The sequence below is a fragment of the Macrobrachium rosenbergii genome, chromosome 51 (genome assembly GCF_040412425.1).
Source record: "Macrobrachium rosenbergii isolate ZJJX-2024 chromosome 51, ASM4041242v1, whole genome shotgun sequence".
Taxonomy (NCBI): domain Eukaryota; kingdom Metazoa; phylum Arthropoda; class Malacostraca; order Decapoda; family Palaemonidae; genus Macrobrachium; species Macrobrachium rosenbergii.
Window position 1 is genome coordinate 14,220,379 of NC_089791.1, and position 24,908 is coordinate 14,245,286.

The 24,908-nt window shown below is 38.4% G+C and overlaps 1 protein-coding gene across 4 annotated transcripts in view; it reads left to right on the forward strand.

The window, feature by feature from the left end:
• LOC136833140 (broad-complex core protein isoforms 1/2/3/4/5-like) overlaps positions 1-24,908 on the forward strand; it is a 353,892-nt gene that overhangs the window by 266,020 nt on the left and 62,964 nt on the right. The window contains exons 8-9 of one of the 4 annotated variants that reach the window (XM_067094832.1): positions 1,615-1,635; positions 2,330-3,186. The exons of 2 other annotated variants lie outside the window; for them this stretch is intronic. In XM_067094832.1, the coding sequence (XP_066950933.1) occupies positions 1,615-1,635; positions 2,330-3,060 (752 nt within the window). In that variant the 3' untranslated portion in view covers positions 3,061-3,186. Of the gene's footprint in view, positions 1-1,614; positions 1,636-2,329; positions 3,187-24,908 lie in introns of those variants that run through there. One more of the 4 variants, XM_067094834.1, reaches the window with a different exon arrangement.

Genomic DNA, 24,908 nt, shown 5'->3' on the forward strand with positions numbered 1-24,908 from the left:
CATATACTCAAGATGGCAATGTTTGCCCTATGTATATGATTGGGTTTTATTTCATTATGGCCAATCATTAAGAAAAGTATGGTTTACCAAACTGAGTTTTTTATGTGAAAATCAAGGTTGAGTTCTAAGTGCTTATCCACCCACACCATCAACATTTATTTTAAACCCAAGTTAGGTCAGTTATTCCATATAGAAGGTAAAAAAAAAAATTCTGCAAGAGTTGATTCAGAAAATGTAATAATTAAAAAAAAAAATAAAAATATTAAAAAAAGTAAAATTCTCATTACATACAACAGCAGTCTATGTCGAATTCATGCGAAATTGTCAGTTATCACCCCTGTCTCCCCCTTTTGAGAGGCATGTTCAAGATACATGCATTCACAGCTCTTCAAACAATATAGTCATAGCTACACTTACTCTCAGAAAAATCACTTTGTAATTGTTGGTTGTAAATACAGTACAGTATTCAGAATCAACTTCAAGACTTACACAGCACCTCAAGTCTTTCAGTCTTAAGAAATGGACCAGCATGATACTGAAAGAAATATGAGGAATACAGAATATTTTCACTGATTGTTTGACACAGACTGACATCACACTCAAAGTTACATAAAATTAATGCAATGATTAAGCATCTAGCAACAAAACACTGATGGCTCTCCTAAGCACAAATTTTTATAAGATCAGTATTTATAAGACAAAATTAACTATTCTCACCTATCAGTATGAATTGAACCTTTCAGGCCATTCCTGTGAGAGTTAGAAAATTTAGTTCAGTTGTCTGATTTAACTATTTTCTATGATAAATTTATAACAGATATTAAATATATTCTATTAAAATAAGCACCCTGAAGGCATGTTGAAAGGTAATTTTATTTTAAAGTAAACTTTCAAAGGTCATAAGCATGTTTCATCTTTTTGTCATGCTTTTTCTTACTTTTGATTTCACTTGTTTTTTATGCTTTCACCGCCAATGAAAATGAAGCACAATATCCTGGATGGTCCAGCAATTTGTCATATACTTCCGGCAGTTAGATCAGAGATCTAATTTATATATTAGGTGTTTTTGTAGGTATGAGAAAGAAAAAGTTAAATGGTGGCATTTGTAAGAGAGTATCAAAGTGGCCATTTGGGAACTTATTGTCTCACTAGCATACTACAGTGTTATATTGTGTTAGTTTACAGTCTGTGGTTGTTTTGCAATGTTATGTTGTTCATGTGCGGAACAAACCTGGGCCTTAACTCATGGATGATTATGATGAAAATTGGATGTGTAATTAAGCTAGAAACATTTTTTTGTTAGTAAATGAATATTTACACAATGTGTGAATACCTGTATCTCCTAACTCCTATGTCATTACAGTTTGTATTTTTATTTTTATTTAACCTAAAGTGGTTTTTATATTTAAATTAATGTTTTCTAATTATACAGTACCATCTTCACATATGTTTTGGGGTCATACACGTGTATAACATTCTGTATACAAATATAAATAATGTTAGTAACTTTACTACCAAATACTAATAAGATAAGAGTAGACTGTATAATACTTTTAAGGATACAGAGACTGGAAAAGTTCGTGTAATAGATACATTTTCTTGGTTTCTTTACAGATGGGGCTGGGAATGTCTTCGGTAAGTGACTTTTCTTGTCTTAGTTATCAGGGAGGTAAAGTCTGGTTTTCTGAAGACAGTTGTTAACTCCAGTTCTTTCTGCACTTAAAAAATTTTCTTTTTGCACCAAGAAAAGTAAACTTTCATTATAAGAGTATTTCAGATACATTACCTTAAGATGTTTTCATTTGAAGTATGAAGTTCAATCTTAAAACTACATGAAGTAATGTCTCTGGACATTATACAAAAAAGATCAAGTGTTTATTTGTAACTCTTTGATACAGCATTTCCATGTAACTCATTCACATAATCATGTGTCAACATTTACAGTTCAGAGTACTGTTGTACTGATATATCACAGGTTTATGATACATAAATATTAAACTTATGTAGTAGCATTTCATGTGCAGTGCTCTTAGCCTTTAAAAAATAATTTCCAGTCTCTGTAGTTTACTAACATTGCTATTATCAAAATCTTTCATATTGTACAGTATTGTATTACCAAATCTTCAGAACCTGGAGAACATTATCAGGTTTAAATTGTATTTAATGGCCTTGGCATCAGTTTTATCTCATACAATATTTTATTTTGAGATTCATGGTGACTTTTTTTTTTTAAATAAAAGCCTTGTTTCTTTTAATTTTTCTTACTCTTAAGGATATAATTTTTCTAAGCGATAGGCCATGACTTAGTTGTGATATTTTTTGTTTACAGCCAAGATGACATTCCCTGGTCTTGAATACAAACGTAAAAGAACAGCTTTCACTCCCCACATGATTTTGGAATTAGAGAAAGAATTTTTGATAAACCAGTATCTGAATGTTGGTCGTAAGAGAGACATTGCCTGTAGACTTAGGCTTCCCGAACAACAAATCAAAATATGGTTTCAAAACAGACGACAGAAGTGGAAGAAAACCCAGGAACAAAGGAAGGGAGGTGGAGGTGTCAGCCACAGCCCTGATGCTACTTCAGCTCAAAATCCACATCTCCAAATGCATCAGCGATTTTCACTTCCTCATATGCATTCTTCCCCTACTCAGCTGCATAACCAAGCACATAGTCAATCGCAGCAGCAACCCCAACAGAAACATTATAATCAACAAGATCAGAGTAAACAGCCATCATTACAACAGCATTCACCACACTCCGAGTCACAGAATTTAAAAGAACAGTCCCATTCTTCAAATCAGCCAGAGCAGCAGTCATCACCTTTATCCCCACTCCAGCAGAATCAGTCTTGGGCTGGCCATTCTGCATCTTATTCTCACATGGGAAGCAGAATGCTACCACCTGGCTTGGTACCTATCTCACCTCCATACTTACATGGAACAAATGAAAACAGGACAAATTCTCAGAGTCCTTCTTGGAAGAGTAACACTGAAGGTCATAATGAATCCAATCAAAGGGCTCCAGCTCATTCTTCAAGTTTTGATTCCTTAATGTAAATTTGATTGAAGTCTGACCACCAAGGACTTGTTGCACATGAAACTGTTTTTCTTATATTTAAATTGTAAGGATTTGGAATTCTGTACTGTACCATTCAACTTACCATAATTTAGGACTCCCTTCTTTTCAAATAATTTAAACAATGCATTGTTTAAATTCACGCATTTGAAAACTGGATAATTGATGCTGTTAAAAATCAACCTACTGTATTTTAATTCCAAATAATTAGGTTTCTTTCAACATTGTCAAGGATTGCCCCATTAATGAAGTGCAGTTGTTGATGTACTGTAGTCTGAAGTTAAATACTAAATAAACCACAAAAAAGTTTTAAGAAAGGAGTGATATTAGTTTTGTGTGAAGGTTGGTGTTAAATATACAGAGACAAATGAAACTAGCTTAAGGATTAAAGTTATTTACACACTACATTATATCCTAAGGTAATTATATGCTCGAAACCTCGCAGGCTGCCAGAGGCCACTTACTACTAATCTAAAAAGCTTATTTTTTGCAGAAGTTATTCTGGTATTATGTACAGCATTAAAATATACGAAGATCAGAAGACCAAATTGTCTTTCAATTTCAATATGAAATGTGATGGGTAAAAAAAAAGTTGCACATGTTTTGATACCAATAAATTGTATGGTTTCCATTTTTAACAATAAAAATAGTGCTTTAAGTTTATTAAACCATTTTTCCTAGTCACACCTAATCACTGGTTTACCTACAAATTATATGACAGCAATATTTTAGCATTAGAAACTGATTTACAAAACTTGCCAATAATATAATGCAGTTGCCATTAACATTACTGTCTGTTTGTTAACAGCCCCATATTTACTCATAGTAACTTTCATTGTATCTTAGTGCCATTGATAATCTACCAATAAGTAAAATCCATTTGCTTTTTATTTGATTTTAGTGTGCAGTGATCATGTTCTGTATATTTTCTTACCTTTACTTTACTGTTAATGCATTTGTAATAAGTGTCCCTACATTACTTAACAGCTTCTAGTTCTCAGTGTTTTAATCAAGAATTTATAGAGTTCCTTAAATAAAAGTCATTATAAAAGTACACACATTTAATCAATTTTATTACAAGTTTTTATAGAATTTAAGGATTTTGCAGTTTCCATCGTAAAGTTATATATATTTTATGCAGTTTCAGTATTTTTAAGTGACTGCAAATGCATTTGCTTAAGCTTTATTTTTATACACCCTACCTCTGTGTGCAATATTAGCATTAATGTTTACACAAACTTCCCCATAGCCTCAAAACAACCTAATATAGGGGCAATATTACATTATCATACATCTGTACCAAAGCACTTTTGCTAGTGGCAGCTGTGTTCACATGTATCAAATATATTGGGAAAATTTCACATCTCCAAAACTGTATTGCTGTTGGAAGGAAAAAGTTGCCACACACTAGTTATTGAGAAGTTTTTGTGTCTACCACTTGGATGTTTCCTAACACTGAGAGTGAACCTTCCTGTTCTGAAGACATTAAAATTACACACTACTGCAGTGGTTCTTAAACTTTTTTGCCTTGTGCCCCCTCTGCATTATGTATAGATCCCACGCCCCCCTACCCCTGAAATTTTTGCCAACTATAAACAACATGTCTATTTGTATACTATCATACTTCATTGCTTATATGAGTACAGGCAGTCCCCGGTTATCGGTGGGGTTTCTGTTCCGGTGGCGTGATGATAAGCAAAAATCGCTGACAACCGAAAATCTGTGATTTTCAGTGTTTATCAGCGCCTCATTTAGGTATGTATCAGCGCCAATGCGTGATTGTCGCCGCTGGTTAGTGGAAATCGGTGCATATCGGCACCAAAAATTGCCAATTTTCGTCGCTAGACAAGCTCTGAAAAACCGGATCACCAATAACTTAGCCCACAGATAACTCGGGACTGCCTGTATGTGGATGAATGATAAATTTTTGTTTCTTTGCTGTTAAATTTTTTATAAGTATGCACTGTACAGTCAGTCCCCGGTTATTGGCGGGCTCAGTTATCAGCAATCCTGTTTTACGACACCTCTCTAGCATAAAAAATCAGTGATTTTCGCCACCGATATGCACCAATTTCCGCTTATCGGCCCTATAATCGGGTATTGGCGCCGATACATACCTAACAATGGCGCCAATCTCCAGTTATCGGCGCCAATAAGCGTCGAAAACTGCCAAATTTTGGTTATCGGCAATTTTCTTTTTTTTGTCACGCCATCAGAACAGAACCCCTGCCGATAACCGGGGACTGCCTGTACTATATTTCAATGGAATAAACAGTGGTCATAGAAAACGGGTAAAACGAACATATGATGAAACCAAATTTTGCCTTAATCGTTATTCAAACAGTTTCAGTGTTATACAGATTACATTGATAGAAAATATTAGAAAAAATATTTACTACTACAAAAGTAATAAGTTTTACTATTAATACAATTATTAATGGATCATGACCACATAAAAAATTATTGCACATCCTCCTTAGTGATTTATTTATCCATATTTATAAGTATTGGAAAAAAAAAAGACACTGATGACAATAAAACCATATTACAAATTTTTGGTCATTGTTACTAATTTAACTGTATGTAATAATATCAACGAAAAGGTGGATTATAGCCAGTGGCCTTTTTGGCTTGGTATACCTATCAGTGGGATGAGTGATACTGGCTCTTTTGGCCAACTAGTCGGGGAATATTTGGTGGTGTTTGGCTCAATGCACATCAGAGATCGCTTGCCACATTAAGCTTGTTTCTTTTCTTTGTTTTGATTCCAACTAATGCTGAAAACCTGACTTCACACAGGTAAGCAGAAGAAAAGGGGACAATTACTTGTAGGATTTGCTGACTGATTTTCTGGTAAACTGAAAGATATTTCATCCAGAGAGCACGGGAAAATCTTATCATAACAAGACAATTCATAAAAAAGATTTGAAATGAAAATTGATGTATATTTTGAATTTTTGGCATATTTTGAGATAATAACTAGAAAACATATGGAAGCAATGATAATGTTTTTTGCAGTTTTGCAATTAACATCACAAATTAAAAAAATAATAGGCACCATCTGGCAACCCTGCTTGTGTCCCCCTAGGGGGCCATGTCCCCAGTTTAAGAATCACTGCTCTACTGCAATGTTCTCTCTAACTCCTCTTACAGTAACTAGTTTTGTTTAGGCCATCAAAAAATTCTCATTATTGACATGTGCTATTAATGACCTTACAATATATAGATTCCTTAATTTCAGACAGAATAAAGAAAATTTCCAGGTAATACTTAATCACTGATTCAGCAAGCAGAAGAGTATATTTAGTAAGACTAAATATTATGTAATGTACACAGTTTAAGTGCTAATGAGATTAGAAACTGAGGTGTGGTCATATGCTTGAAACCTTGGTATTAAATTTTGTTATTTTATTGGAATGTTGACCTACATTTCCTCCTTGAGAAGAATTTTAATGCCTGAAACAGGCTTAGGGACACTACTCAGTATGCAGGAATAGAAATCAAGCCTTATGTCCTAAATTTTACAAGCAAGGATAGTTTCAGATCTGAAATACTGAGAATCTACAGCATATTTTAAAATGTGAGTTAATTAATAAAAAATATATTTATCTTGTGTTATGGCAACTGAACAAGAATGGTAAAGCCAAGAATCAAGAAAGGAATCTTTTATATTTGGTGCCATAGTCAGTTTATATAACATAGTTTTTTGTTTTATGAGGAAATTGTGCTTATATCCACAATTTATTTTATTTTATAGTATTTAAACTCCATATCTGAAATGTGTACACAAATGAAGCATTAATGTTAATCATAGAATAATCCATTCAAGGCAAGTGTATTTACTGTTCGTTACATTAGATTATTTAGTCAATCTTTTGACGTTGCCATTAGAAAAGTTTAAGTCTATTTTTACCAAATTCTGAACAGTATTTTAATTAATTAATAATGATGTAGCATCAGTATAGTACCAATAAATATTTTACTGAAAATATATGCTAACTCAAAAGTAGTAAAAATGTGATGTCGTTTTATTCTGCACTAGGGGCAGTACTATTTATCATTATAATTCTGTATAAATTTTGGGGGTAACTAATTGTTATAATGATAATACTGTATAGGGTTTTCATTTATTGTTATTGTAATGGTAGGGTTCTTGATTAAATGAGATTTGAGATAGTATATTTTTGAATAATTTAATTAGGGGTTAAAATTTTGTTTCAATTTATGTAAAGGCATTCATTTTTTAGTATTGTTGTATAACTGCTCCAATTATTATTTATAAGAATTAAACAGAGTTTAGATTGTTCAGTGATTCAACAGAGCACAACTATTACAGAATGTAAGCCTTAATGAAAATTTATTATGTAAATAACTTTCAAATCTGGAATTTCTTTAGTGTAAATATACTGTATTAAGCAAATGTATTTTCTCAAATGTATCATTATGGAATTCCTTGAATTGAAATAGCCTGAAAATCCCAGATAATGCAAATGTACTTAGTGTTAATATAATACCTTTAAATTAAGTGATAGTGTAATTACAATAAATAACCAAAATAAATTTTTTTGCCATCGTACATGCCAGACAAAAATTTTAATGTTACTCTACCTGCAAACAAAAAAGAAATGACCATATTAGATAGCCATTGTGTGCGTGTGTGTGTTTGTGTGTGTGTGTGTTGTACACTAGCATTATTTTTGCACTCTTCATCTTTATATCTATTAATGCCTTCATGTCCAAAACTCAAGTACTGTACTGTTCCAAGATGTTTTTCCATCGTTTACAGCTTATTTAAATTTACACTTCCTAAGAATGATAAAGCAAAGTACATATTCTCTCATCTCAACCAGTGTCTCATTTTTCAAACAAATTTCATCTATTATAGGCACTTGACCCTTTCTTTGGAAGAATGCCTAAGAAATTATGAGTTCATTTGTTCATTTTCTTTGGCATAGTACAATGGATTGCATGGAGTTTTGATATAAATATTGATCTCACAAGAAGTTTTTGGATTTGCTTTTTCATAATTCAAGATATTTCTTTTTATAAGTCTCATTTTTATTATATATATATATATATATATATATATATATATAGTATATATATATATATATATATATATATATATATAACATAAACACTTATTTTGTAACTGTGTTAGAAATAGATAGATAATGTATTTACAAAAGAATCTGAGGATTTCCATGGTTTGGGTTTGATTAGCCTAATTCAAGTTGCTATTTTACCTAAATTCATTTTGTTGTGATATTGTTTATCCTGGACTTACAGGCTCTTCTCAAAAATTTGACGAATAAGCTGAGACTAATTTTTCCTAATGAATTTCCCTATGAAAGTGCACTTTCAAGTAATTTTTTTAATGAGTTTTACCAGATTATTTAAGTCTTTTTTGGTAGTTTTTTTGCTTCTTTTTTCTTTATTATTTACATTTAAGCTGTGTCCAATATCATTCTTGCATCTTCATTCCTGTTTTATGTAAGAGGATTAACCCAGCAATACGTAAAATTTTTAATGGGAAGGACTGCAAAAGCATACGCCATTTTCTTGAAATCTTTGTACCTGTGACTTTTGTAAATTAAAATACAGTAGTACTTGCATTATCTGGGGCTACTGTTGTTAAATCTATAGTTCCAACATAAGAATTAGTGTGATAAATTGCACAAAAGTTCCTGTAGAGAATCATTTTCAAAAATAGAACTTTGATACTGGAATATCAGATCGCCTTATTTTTCAATTATGAAGAATACTGTACTTCTAAAATTGTTCGCATTAAAACTTTCAGAATAGTTTAGGTTGATTCATATTTACGATGTAATGAGAGCTACTTACTATCAGTAATTTTACTGATAACCTATGAATGTTATTGTCAGTATGGTGGTGATATCAGTTTGATGATGAACACTTTTAAAACAGTATTATGTGAAATACAAAATTAACAAGTATTTTATGCGCACAAGAGCATTGCATAGTATTGTAGTGTGAAATGCAAGTTTTGAGTGCAGTTAATTATTTTTATTACTGTAATTACAGTATTACTTTTTTCATGTAATGGATACCAAGTGTTTTGTTTCATTAAAAACAAAACAAAAGTGTTCACAATAAATACTTGTATTATGTAACTGTGTTTAATTGTATTTGGACCCTTTACATTTAATTGTGTAGGGTTAGTCTCAGTGGGTGTCCTCATTAGCAGGTAAACGTCTTACCTTCATGCATGGAAGGGTGCATTTCAGTTAACCCTTAAGGGACGGATTGAGCCTCAGTGTGAAACAGTATTACGCACCATTGTTATGGTAATAATGAGTCGAAACAGAGGTGCCAATACTTCTATATGCTGTAAATTCACTAATGGCAACTTTTATACAGATGTGAGAGTTGGGCCAGTTGCCACAGACATCTTTTCACAGCCATCAGTAATGCTTGTGACTTGAAGGGGAAAGTGCTGCATCTCTCTCTCATGAGTCTTTTGTAAATTTGTTGTAAATATACGAAGGTTTGTTGTTTTTGTTTTTGTCTTTTACAATAGTATGTTGGTTGTAAATGTAATTTTACAAAGAAAATTACAAAGAAATATTAGAAAAAGCATGTAAAAGTAAAAAAAAAGTTACTGAATCTTCCTTCTCGTAAATTTACGTGATAAATTTATCAAATATGCAAAAAATTTGTTACTGCTGTTATTTCTTATCTGTTTTGATATTGTGTGAGCAGTAATAATAATTTTACAAAGTACAATAAATTTATTTATTAGAATAAACATACATAAGTTGGTAAAATTTACGATTGTCTTATAAATGAGGGCCCACAAGGGGGTTGTAAATAGTCATTTTCAACTTCTCGTGGAAGGTAGGGAAAATTTTTTAGAATTTTTTTATTTATACAGTAAATGTACGTGTCATTCTCTCTCCATTGATGTGATTTTTTTTATTTTGCCGACCTCAAAGTTTCCCCGGTCTGGGGTGCTGCACATTGATAAATTATGCCGTCCCTTAAGGGTTATCAGTGGTATTGGTGATAATTGAAGATTGTTGATAAAAATACACTGATGCATAGCATGACTAGACCATTTGATGCTGGCATAGATTTAAGTCTGCCAAATATATATATTTTTTTCTTCACCTGAAACCAGCTCAATGATGATCATTGGTAATATTTTTATTCACTGCTTGGAAGACACTTTCTCAGCCAAAGGATTATTCACTTATATTTTAAAGGGGTTCTTGTATACCGCACTCTCATAATTATACATTTTCATGGCATAACTTTGTTTAAACAGACCAAACCCATATCTTGAACATCAGTGTTATCCACAAGCATCCATGATGATATTCCATGAAATAGATGCAAACAGTATTTTTGGATGTGGTATTTGCTCTATGTAGCTCATCAGCAATGCCAGAAGTCTGGTAGAATGAATGAGGCAATGTCATATACACACACAATGTATCTGGTCTATGTGGTATGTACCTGTAATTTATTCACTGTTACTCTTGAGAGTGGTCGCTCAGTCAATTGGGAAGGGTTTTCTTATATGCTTAGTCCAAATAAAGTTGCCCAGTTCTCTTGCCTGTGCATACACAAGTTGTATTTTACAAAAACAGTTGCCCACAAGACTAAGGTAACACTTTTCTTTTGAAATCACTAGACACTAGTGTTTATTTAATAAAGTGATATCTGGCAACTCTTGTTTGTCGTACAGTTTACTGTAACTTTTCTTGCTGAAATATTCAATTATATTAAATATTTTGATAAATTATGAAATTTGTTAATGCACACATGACTTATATTCACAATAAAACAGAAATGTCAACTATAATAACCCTTGTGTGCAAGTTATTCCCAAGGTACTGTATAGTGAATCTGATATTAAATGATATTTGTGACACTAATATTTAAATGCATTATTCATAATCATGAACATATTTTTGGTAGCACCTACATTATACAGCATATGTAGTGCTAATCACTGTTGAAAAACAATCTTGTACTGTTTATCCTTTTTGAAAACATGCTATTACAGTATACTACATTTGCAAAAAAAAAAAAAAAAAAAAATATTGTTCAACCCACTGAATTCAGGCAGGATTTAAACTGATCTGGATTTATAATTAATAACAAAGGTTCCCCTTTAAAATGTAAATGGGGGCTCAATTTACAATAAAAAAATGTATACAGTGCTGACAAATTTAGGAAGGCATGAAGTTGGATTATGCAGTGAAAGTACTGTACATATGAAATGGTGACATTGTTGGGAAAATGAGGTCTACCACAAGTAAAAGGAAGTCATTATACAGTATGCTTAATACAGTACGATTCCATTTTTTCTGCTACCAACTACAGGTTAGATATTCTTACAGCAAGACACAAAACATATTCCTTTGTCTTATAGCTTTCGTCCATCCTTCTGTGGACTAGATAAAAGGAGACATACAACAATGGTGAAGAAAGAGAACCAAATATAAACAAAATGAAACTGATAAACAAAGTTAAAACAAGTGAACTAGTTACTGTGTCGTATTTCTTTCAAGAATTCTAAAGTGACTGAGAGGTGGGACAAAATGCTAACATTCTTCTTGAATTATGTCTTAGGGTGGTTATGCACATTATTCGACTGAAGAAGGCAATACAGGCAGTCCCTGGTTAACGGCGATCCAGTTTTACAGCGCCTGTCTAGCAATGAAAATCAGCAATTTTCGGTGCCGAAAATCGTTGATTTCCGCTTATCGGCACTGGTAATTGGGTACATAGGTGCCTAGCAAACTGGAAATGCTCTAAAAACAAATTGGTTAAAACATTAGTTTTGATTTTCACATCATGGTGTGAATGAAAATTTATGTATGTATTTGTGTGAGTATACTTTTCCCAAAAAACAGAAAATTTAAATGACTCTTTTACATTAGCCTGGTGAACAACCAAATCTAAAAAGGGCAGGTGATTATTAATTTTACAGTGGTGAGAGAAGTCAAATAGACAGAATAAAACATTAATTTAAATAAAAACTCTTCAAAACATTTGGCATCGCCCTTATAAACAAGAAAAATCAACATATCTTACTCATATAAGGGATTTTGACAAAGGAAAAATCTATTTCTGAGGGAGGCCCCATGTCACCTGGTGAAATTCCATACTAACACGAATTTCTAGGTATAAATATTGCTTAAATATACCAGAGAAAAAAGTTTTTCAGGAATGCTGGAGTTACACCCTCAGATCTGAAAGCATCTCCTAATGAAGACGCTGAGTATAACTCAAGGGTGAGTGAAGGATCACAACCACAGAGCCACGCTGAGACATCCCCCATGTCAAGATCCCGGGAAGAGCGAGTGCCGTGCCAGCGCCACACTCACCCGCGCCACAACCAGCGACCCAGCCATCTGAACTCATTCCAGACTAGCACCACCCCAGACTTGGCATGAGCAAGTAGGGGCAAATCCTCTGGGAGGGTCACCAGGTGACGGGCCTCCCTCAGAAATAGATTTTTTCCTTTGTCAAAATCCCTTTTCTGAGCTCAGCCCTGTGTCAGCCGGTGAAATAGTGACAGAGAATCTTGCCAAGACTGCAAAGCTACAACAGAAAAACAAAAAGGTGATCAGAAGAAAAACACATGCTATGAAAAAACAGGTTTAATTATGATATCTCATCACGGAAAATTAGATTTAACAACAGGTAATGGTGGAACAACACACACCCAACATTATAAAGACAATGAAAATGTAAAACTTAATCTAAGAACAAAGTAGAATGACAAAAAAATACAATACAATTAGGGTGGAATAAAGGGCCCCTACAACCTAATGGTATAAACAGTAAATATAAAACATAAAACTTAAATCTAAGAACAATGAGATATATACAAAACCAGGAATTGAGGTACATGAAGCAAAATAAAAAACTGCTCCAGTACTTCTATCTTAATCTAAATCCACAGCATATCATCAAACCAATCAACAAGACGAAACAATAACCAGGTAATACTAGTATCGATTATGAGGAGCAAGGCAGTGAGGCATGATTGATCCAGAAAGGCAGGCAGAGAAATAAATGAGGAAAGGGATTAAGGATAATTAAGATGGGGAGATGACACTCCCCACAGCCACTGTAGAAAATTTCAGAGCTTCGAGTGATTTTAAATAGTGGCGTTTAAACACTAGGAGTGTGATTTCCATCCTCGTATACTTGGTAAGTTCAGCAAAACCCATATTATGAAAATAATTAGTAGAGGTAGCTACTGTAACAGGATATCATGAACCTTTGGGACTGAATCCCAGTTGGCTTGTTTAATAAAATACAGAATTTGCTGTCTTATAGCGTTCAACGAAAAGAGTTCCACCTTTTCCCTGATAAAAAGAGGACCCGACTTATACTGTGGAGTTCTTTGTAGATAAGACTTTAAGGTATATACTGACATAAGACTGGTCCTGAGGAAGAGGCACCACCTTCCAGGGGACCACCTGTCCTGAGGGTCTTCATTCTTAGCTAGGAACCTGTGATCAGGGAAAGGAGGACTTCTCCGGATCGGAGGAAATCAACATGATCATCACCTCTAGCGAGGGCGATAGCTCTGAAATTCTGGCACCTGAGGCTAAGCTAATCAGAAACAAGGTTTTCCTTAACAGATCCAGATATGGAGCACTGATTGAGTTATCAATGTCGGTAGCTAATTTCAAAACATCGTTGAGGAACCAGGTAACGGAATGTGGGCGTGTTACCAGCCCAAACGGGCGCATGCTCTAGGATGGAGAGAAGTATGAATCTGTAAGGTGATTTTGAAACCATACAAAAATACCTTCTTTAAAAAGGCTGATTTAGCTGTAGTAATAGTGGCAGGTCAAGTAGTCTTTTCAAACAATGACCTACAGAAAGTAACTAGCAGGTTAGTAGTCATAGTTTGAGCTTCAGATGCCTTTAAAAAGGGGATGCCAGTTTTGACTGCTGAATCATACTGTCCGGAGAGCAGAATCTCTTATCAGATTCTAGAAACAGAGTGTTGACAGGGTCAATGTTGCTCCTTTTTGCAGCAAACTTTATAAAGTCCATAAAACCAGGGCATTCTGAATTCTTAAGGAAGCTGACACAGTCTTTGTTTGTACTACTTGGAGTCGATCTAGGTTTGGGTATCTGATGACACACAACTGAGTTCCTGGAGCAGAGGAACCAGTTGCTCTTTGGCCAATAAGGGAGCTACCAGAGCTAGTTGGCGTTGCAACGACCTGAGTTTGTACAGTATTTTCAACAACATGTTTATTGGGGAAACAGTAGATCCTCCCAACAGTTCCAATCTATGGACATCGCATCGCGGGCGAAGGCCTGGGGTCCAGGTTGGGAGCCACATAACAGGAAGACTTGTGATTGTTCTCCGTGAACAGATCCATTTGAGTCCCGGAACCCGCGGGCGAACCAATCGAGCGACTTCTCATCAGAGACCACTCCGTCTCCAACGGAGTAGTCCTGGACAGGAGTCCGCCACGTTCCGCACTTCGCTAGGTGGGTGGCTGACAAATGCCAGCCGTGCTTGTTAGCCAAAAGAGAAGACAGCTACCATCACCTGGTTTACGACCTGATTTGGAGCCACCCTTGATGCAATGAACCACCATGGCGCTGTCCAACACCAGCCTGATACAGATCTGGCCCGGGCGGGTGGAGTTTCTGAGAGTTAGAGAAACACTGCCAGAGCTTCCAAGGTGTTTATAGGAAACTGTTGGAACCCTTAGACCATGTCCTTGAACTTTTGTTTGGTGAGTACCTCCCAGCCGCTTTTTAATGAAGCGTCTGTGTGGATTACCCAACACGGAGGGGAAATTGGAGTGGAACCGATCGACAGGCCACTGGCTGTGGACCATGGCGAACCTTGTTTCCAGATTCGTGGGATTGAAGAGACCCTGTCTCTGAGCCTGACATTGGCTCGTCTCTGCCACACTCTGTTTATATCTTTTAGTTTCGCTTTCAAGAGCAGGTCCGTCACTGAGGCTTAACTGAAGGGATGCCGAAATTCTCTCTTGAGACCGGCGGGATGCTGCTTTGTCCTTCAAAATTTCTGGTAGCGGCAATCCCTTCCGCTTTGGCGGCGGGAGAGAGCCTGTGCGAGGACAGGTCCCACTGGAGACCTAGCACTAAACCGGGATTCTTGAGTCAGGCGGGACTTCTCCATGTTCAACTGAAAGTCTAACGACTCAGAACTTGATCACTATGGCTGTAGCCTTCGCACTCCTGAACTGTTGGAGCCCAGATTATCCAATCGTCCAGGTAAGCCGCCAGGAGATCCCCGGGACCGCAGTTGCTGACGACATTATTTCCACCAGTTTCATTAAAATTCTGGGGCTGCATTGAGTCAAAGGCATGACTCTGAAGGAGTGGCTTGTTTCCCGACCTTGAAACCCAGGAAGGAGAGAAGTTCGGCGCAACCGACGTGATAATGGCGTCTGAAAGATCGATGGGGTGGTGATAGCTCCACGCCGTAGTAGAGTCCGTACTTGAGCCACGTGGCATGCGAACTTGTCGCATCTTATGTAGCGATTTAGGCATTGACAGATCTAGAATCACTCTTTGTTGATCGGAATCTTTCTTTGGAACAGTGAACAACCTGCCTTGAAATTTGAGTGCCTTACTTCCTTTATTGCTCTCTTGTGAAGCTCCATCACAAAATCCTGTAGGGTTCTGGAGGGGTGCAAAACCTTGTAAACCTGGTCAAGGGAGGATCCTTGATCCAGCTCAACCCAGACCTTTGGACACAATACTGTGTGCCCAGGGACTGAAGGACCACTGGTCTCTGAACCAGTAAAGCGACCACCTACCTGACTGGTCTCAGTGGGAGGAAGAGGGTTTGTTTCTCTACCACGGCCTGATTTTTCCCTGGGAGGCAGATCAGCTCTGCCTCTGTATGGGCTCAACCTCTGCCCCCTTGCGCTTCTATTAAGGCGTGAAAGACCCCATGGCCCTCATAGGTGGAATTATGCGCTGGAGAGTGAGGCGTACGATGGTGCAGCAAGGGTTTGGGCTGGTTGAACCAGCACGTATTGATGGGGGTTGAGCCTTGAGGTGGAGGTTGGCCCACCGCCAAGACTGGGACAGCCTGAACCATTGTCTGGGGATGAGGCCTGCCCTGAATCGTTTCCCGACTTACCCTGGGAGCTGCCAGCCGGGGGTTTTTTCCGGCTGAAGGCGGAGATACCCAACGAGGCGTAGGCTTTGATTGGCCCTAGTAGCCTCGTTCAGGACTTGTGAGACCGTTCTCTGGGAATAGATTAACCCCAGATGGAACTCTTCGCAGGAGCTTGTTAGGCTCATGGCGAATGGTGGCATCCATGAAATGAATTTGCGGCACTCCAACCGCCACCATGAAGTCATACAAAGTCTGACTGAAAACCTGCTAACAGGGATTTAGCCAGAACCTGAAACAGCTGCTTTCGTCTGCACAGGCGACTGTGACCGCTTCTGACAGACACAAGGAATTCAAGGACCCGGCTTAGTCTAGTCCGTGCCTCAAACTCCGCCTTCAGGAGAGCTTCGGGAGTTTAGGAAGCTGCTCGCTGAACTGAGAGCGGATGCAGAAAGCATCCAACTTACCCATTGTAAAAGTGGACGGGGTGTCCCTCCAGAACTCCCCTCACCTCCCGGGAATACCAGGGATGTGGAGTCCGTCTCCTGAGCTGAGGCAAGGGTTTGCCTTGAAGCAAGCCTGAGCCGTGTCGCCAAAGCAACCTTGTTCAGGCAGGAGTGGGCAACTTATCACCTAGGGAAAACATTGTGTAGTTGCCCCTAAGAACGGAGTGAGTTTTGTATTCTCTGCCTGCCACTCCGTGGAGTGCGCAGCAGAGCAGATTGGGCCTGGTCCTTAGGGAAGATCACCGTCTCCTTAGGGACCTTGTCTGGTCGTGCAGGCTTCCTCCGTCAGCCTAACGGCCTGGGTAGGGGGCAAGAGGTCAGGGGAAGAACTCCAACTCCTCCAGGCGTCGTGCCCAGACCCTCGATAGTCAGAGTATCCTCGTGGCGAATGGCATGAAGAGCAAAAACGCCACGGGTTTCCTGGCATCAAAGGGAGGGAGGAGGCAGTATCAGGGATCTGGTAACGGTCCGGCACCGGGCCAGAGCGCGCCATATCGGCAATAAGATTCTCCTGACTCTGCAACCTCCGCCAGCTTAGAAAGCTTAGAGTCAACCTCCGAAGAGAACTTAGCAAGTAACATCCCGGCAAAACGCCTCAGGGTCAGGGAGGCTGGCGAGGAGGGCTGGGTCTGGCAAGCCCTCTTACTCGCTCCTTTGCCCGGGGTTCCTGATTTGCTCCCGGAGGAGGCCAAAGGTACGGCAGCCTTTGCATGCCGGGAAAAGGGGATGCTGGGGAGGCACGAGACTCAAGCCCTTCGCCTTCCACGACACCTTCAACTTGGGACAGTAGATGGAGCGCTGTCCCTCAAGATAGAAGACTTAAGCCCTGAAAGAAGGGTAGTGGATGAGGAATCAAAAGGGCGCCGCCCCGCTGCCTCACTTACCTCACCACCTACCTGTTCCTGCTCAGTATTCATTGGCTCCAGGTCCAAGTCCAGGCGGTGATGTCCTCCGAAACCTCCGTAAAGAGGATCCTCTAGGAGTGGCTGGGTCACGACCGGATCTGCTTTCGATGATGAGTGCGGCCACGTCGGCTGATACGGCCGCAGCGATCGGCTCCGGGGGCAGAGCAGATCTCTCAGTTTTCGTCGAGGGCGTAGGGTTTCCCCGACAAGATGTTTCTCCCAAACCCAGCCACCCAGGTGCGGAGAGACTCAAGGGACTCCTTCTTGGAGGGTTGGTCGGCCTGAAAGGAGCAGGAATCAGGAGGCTAATAAATACTGTAAATAATATAGCGTTAAAACACAAAATATAGCAACACAGTAAGCTGTAACTAACATGAAGATGGAAAGCTAGCAGCTTACCGGCTCGTCCTGGATGCACCCAAGAAGAGCAAAGCAAACCTGCGCAGCCCTCCGGGTGCCCAGACAATCAAGTCATCAGCCGGACCGCACAGCCAGCGTGGGTCCGACACACCACGTGCCCGTGAGGGGTTGGTGGAGGGTAGCAGTACACCGGCCTCCTGGCGACGATCAGTCTGCCAGTGTAAATAGTAAATGAGCTTACCTTTCTAAGAAACTTAAACTAAGCAGGCAAGGTATTACAACTGTACCACCGGAGTACTCCGGCGGAATGAAAAAACCCGTCAGAGACGGACGGGCCTACTAAAGTAACTTAAAATTAAGGTAAGCAGGAAACCCCGACTGCCGGAATACTCCGCGGAACGCAGGGAGCCGAATCAACAGGACCTTCACCACAAGGGTGCCGGGAATAGGACGGCAGAACCAAAGCGTAAGATCACCGGACTCTATAATATAACAGAAATAAATAAATAAATATATATCCGACAGCGGGGTGAGCTTGGGAAAAAATATAAAAACACATATCCCTTCTCAGCGGGTGAGCGCCAGGAAAAAATATAATATAGAGATGGTAACATAATCGTTAACAAAGATATAGTTCACATTCCCCCGAGTCCGGTACCACCGTCTCCGGGATCTCAAGCTCTACTGTAGAGAACAAAGAAGGGTGTGAGGCTGCAAACACCACCAATCCACCAGGGCAGGTGTAAGCGCGGTCAACCCAACAGAGTAACTTTCGAGCGCCGAGATAACGCGACAAAGGCTGAGAAGAGAGACCCTGAGAAGATCGAAAACCTGCTCGATCCTAGGAGAGCAGGTTAACGAAGCCGCACGGGGCTCAGCAAATGCCACCTGGGACCAGCCTGAGGGGAGCGAATCCCTCCACCAGGGAAAGATCCCCTTCAACTCGGAGTGGAAGTCGGACACCGACATCACCCGCACGAGAAGATGACAAAGAGCTGGACCAGTAAATCAGGGTGGGGGGAGGGGGTGGTGGGACAGGGAAGGGAGTAGGCCAGAGCAGAGGAAAACAGGAGACTGGGGAAGAGGCTCACCGGCTCAACTGTAAACCAACCACGCAAGGTAATGATACCAGCTGGGAAATCATGGCCTACTCAAGGAAAGGAAGGAAAAACGACTAAGACCTCCATACTCTCACCCCACACATAGACGAGCCTACTGACATAAAACAATGGGGAGAAGGAAGGGGGGAAACGAGGGAGCAACAGGAGAGAAATTCCCGAGTCGAAGACCAGCCAGAGCGAACGTAAGGGAATGCTATAAAAAGCATGGAGAGACACACCCACAGAAAAATCTCAACCCCTCCGTAAAGGAGGGGGAAGAAAATGGGGTCTCCTCCGCCACCCAAACAACGGTCAGAGGAAGGCACGACAACAGAAACTCCCTCCACCTGCTGACCTCTCCTCTCGCCTAACCTAACCTCAGTGTGAAAGGGAGAGCAGGAGGTCAGAGGCGCAATAAAAAGCCTAACATACACTAGGCTACAATAATTAAGATAACCAAAATAAATCACCATCATATGTGCTAAAATAATAAAATAAAATAAAATAATTTTGTGCTTGTAAAGAAGATAGCTCAACCGAGGGAGGCAACAGGGTGAGCCTGATGTCCCCACGGAACTAGACAATTGAAAACAGTTAACAACATGGTGTCGAAAGCACTAGCAAAATAATAATAAAATAATTATAATTATAAAGCTAAAACTGTCCAAGAGGAAACATCCTGGGGTTACCTAGCGGGAAGATGACGGAACCTGATGCGGAACCCCGAAGATACGGATCAAAAACATTATCGTTAGAGACACGAAACAACCCAGCTTAGGAAAAGCCACCAGGATGAACCTAGGGAATAAAGATAAGAAATGAGCCGACAAGGAAAAACCCAAACAGAACAAGCTGGACAGGTAAACCTCGCGGACAACATGGCTGGCTGGGGGACACCGTGGCGTCATAACAAAGCCACGTATAATTAATAATTACGGGCTAAGACAGCCAAACTTATCATAAAAAACCCCACAATAAGATGGTACTTTAACTTGAAACGGTAAAAAAGCTGCTCGACGACATGCTTGCAGATGAAATTAAGGGCAAAACACAAGCCAAACAGAAAAACAAATCGCAAGATCAAGTGCTAGAAATGGAATGAGTTCAGATGGCGCTTGAGTCGCCCGCTAGGGCGGGTGAGCGTGGGGCGCTGGTGCGGCACCTCGCTCTTCGGGGATCTTGACATGGGGATGTCTATCGAGCGTGGCTCTGTGGTTGTGATCCTTCACTCACCCTTGGTTATACCGGGACATCTTCATTAGGAGATGCTCGATCTGAGGGTAGTAACTCCAGCATTCCTGAAAGCTTTTTTCTCTGGTATATTTAGTAATATTTATACCTAGAAATTCGTGTTAGTATGGAATTTCACCGGCTGACACGGGGCTGAGCTCAGAAAAAAGGTTTCAAATCATTTGAAAGTTTGTCCACAAAAAGAATTTTAAAAAATTCGATACAGATTAGCTAAAACAGGCAGCAATGAGGATCCCATAGCAACTTCTGCCTTTTGTTGGTAGAAATCTCCTTTGAACTTAAATATGGTTGAATCTACACACATCTTTATGAGTTCACACAATTTATTAACATAAGTAAATGGCATAAATTTTCTTTGGTAATTTTGAACAAATTGGCCAATACAAAATCGAGTGGTACACTGGTGTCTAGACGGTACACAGTTCTGTCAAAATTTTTGCTTATAATTCTCTCAGTGAAATCATGGTTATGTTTCAGATGTGCACATGATATTTTTCCCAGTAAGTCAGCTAACCAGGAAACTAAGTCAGCTTGTGGAGCATTTCAGGAAAAGTACTCACACAAATACATAGATATATCTTTATTCATACTATGATGAGAAAATAAAAAATATTACCAATTTGTCTTTTGGAGTGTTTTCAGTTTTGTGACCCTAGTTTCATTAACCAGAAAATGCAAGTTTTAACTAAAATTTCAAGAAGTTATGTTTACCCAAATTTTTTTGACAAAAGTCTTTCTAAAGCCAAGAGAATGTTTTACAATGCAAGGGAACACCGATCAACTAATTTTAAATCTCTTCCCCTTCCATATAATTATGGCCTGAGAAGTCTCAAATAATCTTAGAAAAGGAAGACATAGGTATAGTATAGTGTTTCAGTACCTTAATATACTCTTAGAAAGAAAATCATCAAGAACAGTTTTAGAAAACCGAACAGTTATGTTGGTGTCTATGCTGCAGGATGTAAAAACTGTGATAAATGTTATACTGGAGAAAGTGGTCGTTCCCTGGACCAGAGGAAACGGGAACATATTGCAGCCTGCTGTTTGGGTAATGTTTACAGAGCCATTGCTAGGTACACTTGGGAGTTGAATTATGCCATTGATTTAAAAAAGGCAAAATTATTTATAACAGTTAGGACATGACCATTTGGAGGATTGTGGAAGGAGCTCTCATCATTTTAAATGACACCTTTGAGGGAATACAGTACTGGCATTACAGATAATTTACTTTTTTCTCACCTCACAGATCACTTAGAATTCTGGAAAAAATGACTCAATAACTAATTTGCTTGTTTTATCCTTGTTTATCAGTTTCATTTTTATTTATATTTGGTTCTCTTCACTACTATTGTATGCCACTTTTTTTAGTTCAGTGATAAAGTCCAGAGAAGGAAGGATGAAAGCTATAAGCTCTGCATATGTTTTTACAAATTCATTTCGTTTTACTAATCAATAGCATTACTGTGGATCCTTCTGTAGATAGCTGAGAAGCATGATACAGTATTTTTATATTTCATATTCCTTTGCATAGAAATGTGATTGTACACTGTGCTGCTGTTTCATGCTTTCACCTTTGTTTCACAACACGTGATTAGAGGTGAAACGGAAAATGCAAGTATACAAAATACTGATTTGGGAAAAGAGTAAGTGAAGGGATGGACCTCTATAAACAAAATAATGCTCAAGAAATATTAAGAGAACAAATTTATCTTTGAGATCCGACTTTTAAACATGCCTCTGCCTAGGTTTAGATATACACATACTTATTGCATGGTGCATGGTATACAGTATAACCTTTTCCCTTTCTTTTCCCTCTCCAAACTGGATGGAAGTATAATGCAATATAGCCACCTACTCATCCAAGAAAATACATTTTTCTTTTTAAATAAATTTTGTAAAATTCAAGTATGGATGGATAATTACAATGTTACCAAATTTTTACCCCTGCTGAGGCCTTCACAAAATTTGATGAAAAACCTTTAATAAAAGTCATAAGCAAAGTCTATCCCATTCTTCAGCTGTGGTAAGTTCATTACAGAGTTTAAATGATAAGAAAAGGCTGAATGCATGTAGCTATTCAGTTATTGCCTTATTTACTCAGGGCTTATAATTTTTCACCTTTCATTCCAAACTGTTTACAACACTACAGTATATCTATTATATTAATTTCCTTGGCTGTGTGTGTGTGTGTGTGTGTCCCCCCCCCTTCCCTCTCCTTTCTTTGGGGGAAGCCTACGTTCTTGAAGAGAGAAGTGGACCCGACAAGAATCCGTTCAGGAGCTGAAGGTGCTTCACAGGATCCTGGAGATTTTAAGAATGTAAAAAGATGTTATAATCCAATGGGACTTTCTCCAGGAATGCTTCAGGAGCTGAAGACTGCTTCAGAGGATCCTAGAGTTGTGAAGACATCTTTCTAGAATAATAATTTAATAACTGTCCAGAAATTTTCAACATTAAGTGACCCAACAGTGCATAATAAAGGATTTTTGGCTGACCCTTGTTATTTTTGTTTTGAAACGGACTCAGAGGGTAATTCTTAACAACAGGAGGCACTACTGGTGATGTTCCGTAACTGCCAATGGCACCTACGCCAAGATATGGTCAGTTGTTTGTATATGCCCGGAAGGTAAACGGGGCTGGTGCTGCCCGTAGACTTGCTCACTTATTATTAGTAAGGTTAATTTAGCCGTGGGTGTGGGTATGAGTATGGCACAGATATGGGTATGGTTATGGAATGGATATGGGTATAGGTATGGGCATGGTACAGGTATGGAACAGTATGGGTATGGGTATGATATGGATATGGGAACTAGCAGATGTGAGTGATATTGAGCATCTGTTAGTCAATTATTATCATCATTATAATAAGTGAAAACTGAAAATGGTTGTACAGCAGGAGATTGATTTTTATACTTGGGCAAACTCAGTTTCTTGGTCTCAAGTTTTTTGGTTCATGCATTATTTTCTAATATGTTATGTATGATTGATTAATTTGATTTTGCCGCGGTGTTACATTTTGGATTATTTACTGTCCATTGGTATTTTCAGCTTCTGGCAGCATGTTTGGGTCAAAGTTTCTGTGGTCAGTTAAATTTGATTTACATTTGTTTCCCACCTCTAGCCTGCTCTCATGGGAGGGTAGGAGTATTATTTCATGATCATCATTTTGTAAGGTTCTCTCACTGAGATTAGTGTGATTGCTGTTTCAACTGTAGTCAATGTGTACAGAGTCTTCTCTATTTTTCTTATTACATTCTTCTCATCAGCAAGCAGATGACATAACTTCCCAAAGGATGTGTAAAGATACAATCTATTAATGTTGACTGGGGAGGCTGGGGGATTTCAGCTGGTGTGTATGATGTAAAGGTCTACTTAGGTGCAGGGATGGTTATTAATTTTCTTCCTTCTCTCACTCATTGGCATTTGGTGCTGGTTGGTTCGCTTACATCTCTCTCACTCTCATGTTTGGTGTTGTCCAATTTTTTATGTTCCTTATTCTGTTTTGATGTTACTGTAGGAATGACGTTATGGCCAATGATGTATATCTCTCTCTCCATCTCTCTTTCAGTCAGTGGTATTTGGCTGACTGGTTTCTATGTTTCATCATATGATGGTAGGGAGAAATTCAATGTATAGGGCTTTAAGAAAGCACAAGTATTGACAGTCTGGTGGTGTACCTATAATTTTCACGCCTTTATTCAGTTCTTTTTCTGGTTGTCCTCTTTTCCTGTAATGATTGCATATGGCACCTTCCTGTAGATGACGTGAAAGATGCTTTGAGATTGGAAGTCATCAGCCCAGCATATGAGTGGTTTCATCCATCCACTTAGTGTGTAAATTTGAAGATGAAACTAATTTCATCAGGTCTGTTGCATTTACTCTCCTTCTGTTACAGAAGTGATGTATTCTTTTATAATCTTGTCTATGACCTTGTCATCTAACAGATGTTTTTGGTACACATGGTTCTGGAAACTGAGTGATGGTGCCATTTTAGCCATCTTCATTACAATATTAGAATTTTATTGACATGCTGTTTATTTATGGTAATTCTGGATTGCCATTTAACCAACGTGCATGAGAAGCTGTTATTAACGAGTAAATGCTCCAGTGCCTCAATCTCTTTAGTGGTGCCCCAGTACGTGAAAGTACATAAGGGCACAACTGATGAAAGTATTCACCAAAAGGCGTACTTCATGTAGAAAAGCATAGTCATTACAGTTATCTTCAGTACAAAAACTTAATGTAAATATAATGAGTTTTAAAGTGGAAGATGTTTACTGTAAAAAACTTCATGCAGTGATTACATACTTCTCTTTAGGTAAAGTGGTGAATATATAAAATTAGTATACTGTATTATGTGCAATCAGTGTTATTCTAAACATAAAACAAGTAACAAAATTATAAACTAGGTTACAATATCATAGAATGGCCTCCAAAAGAATGACATTTAATGAAAAACAACTCCCCATAGTTTGCAAAACATCTTTCACTCTCTCTGTCTCTCTTTCTCCTGTGTAGGGCTAAACCATGAACATGTTTGCAGTGGAGCTCACTGTATACAATTAAAAATATTCTTAAAATAAAATAAAAAAATAT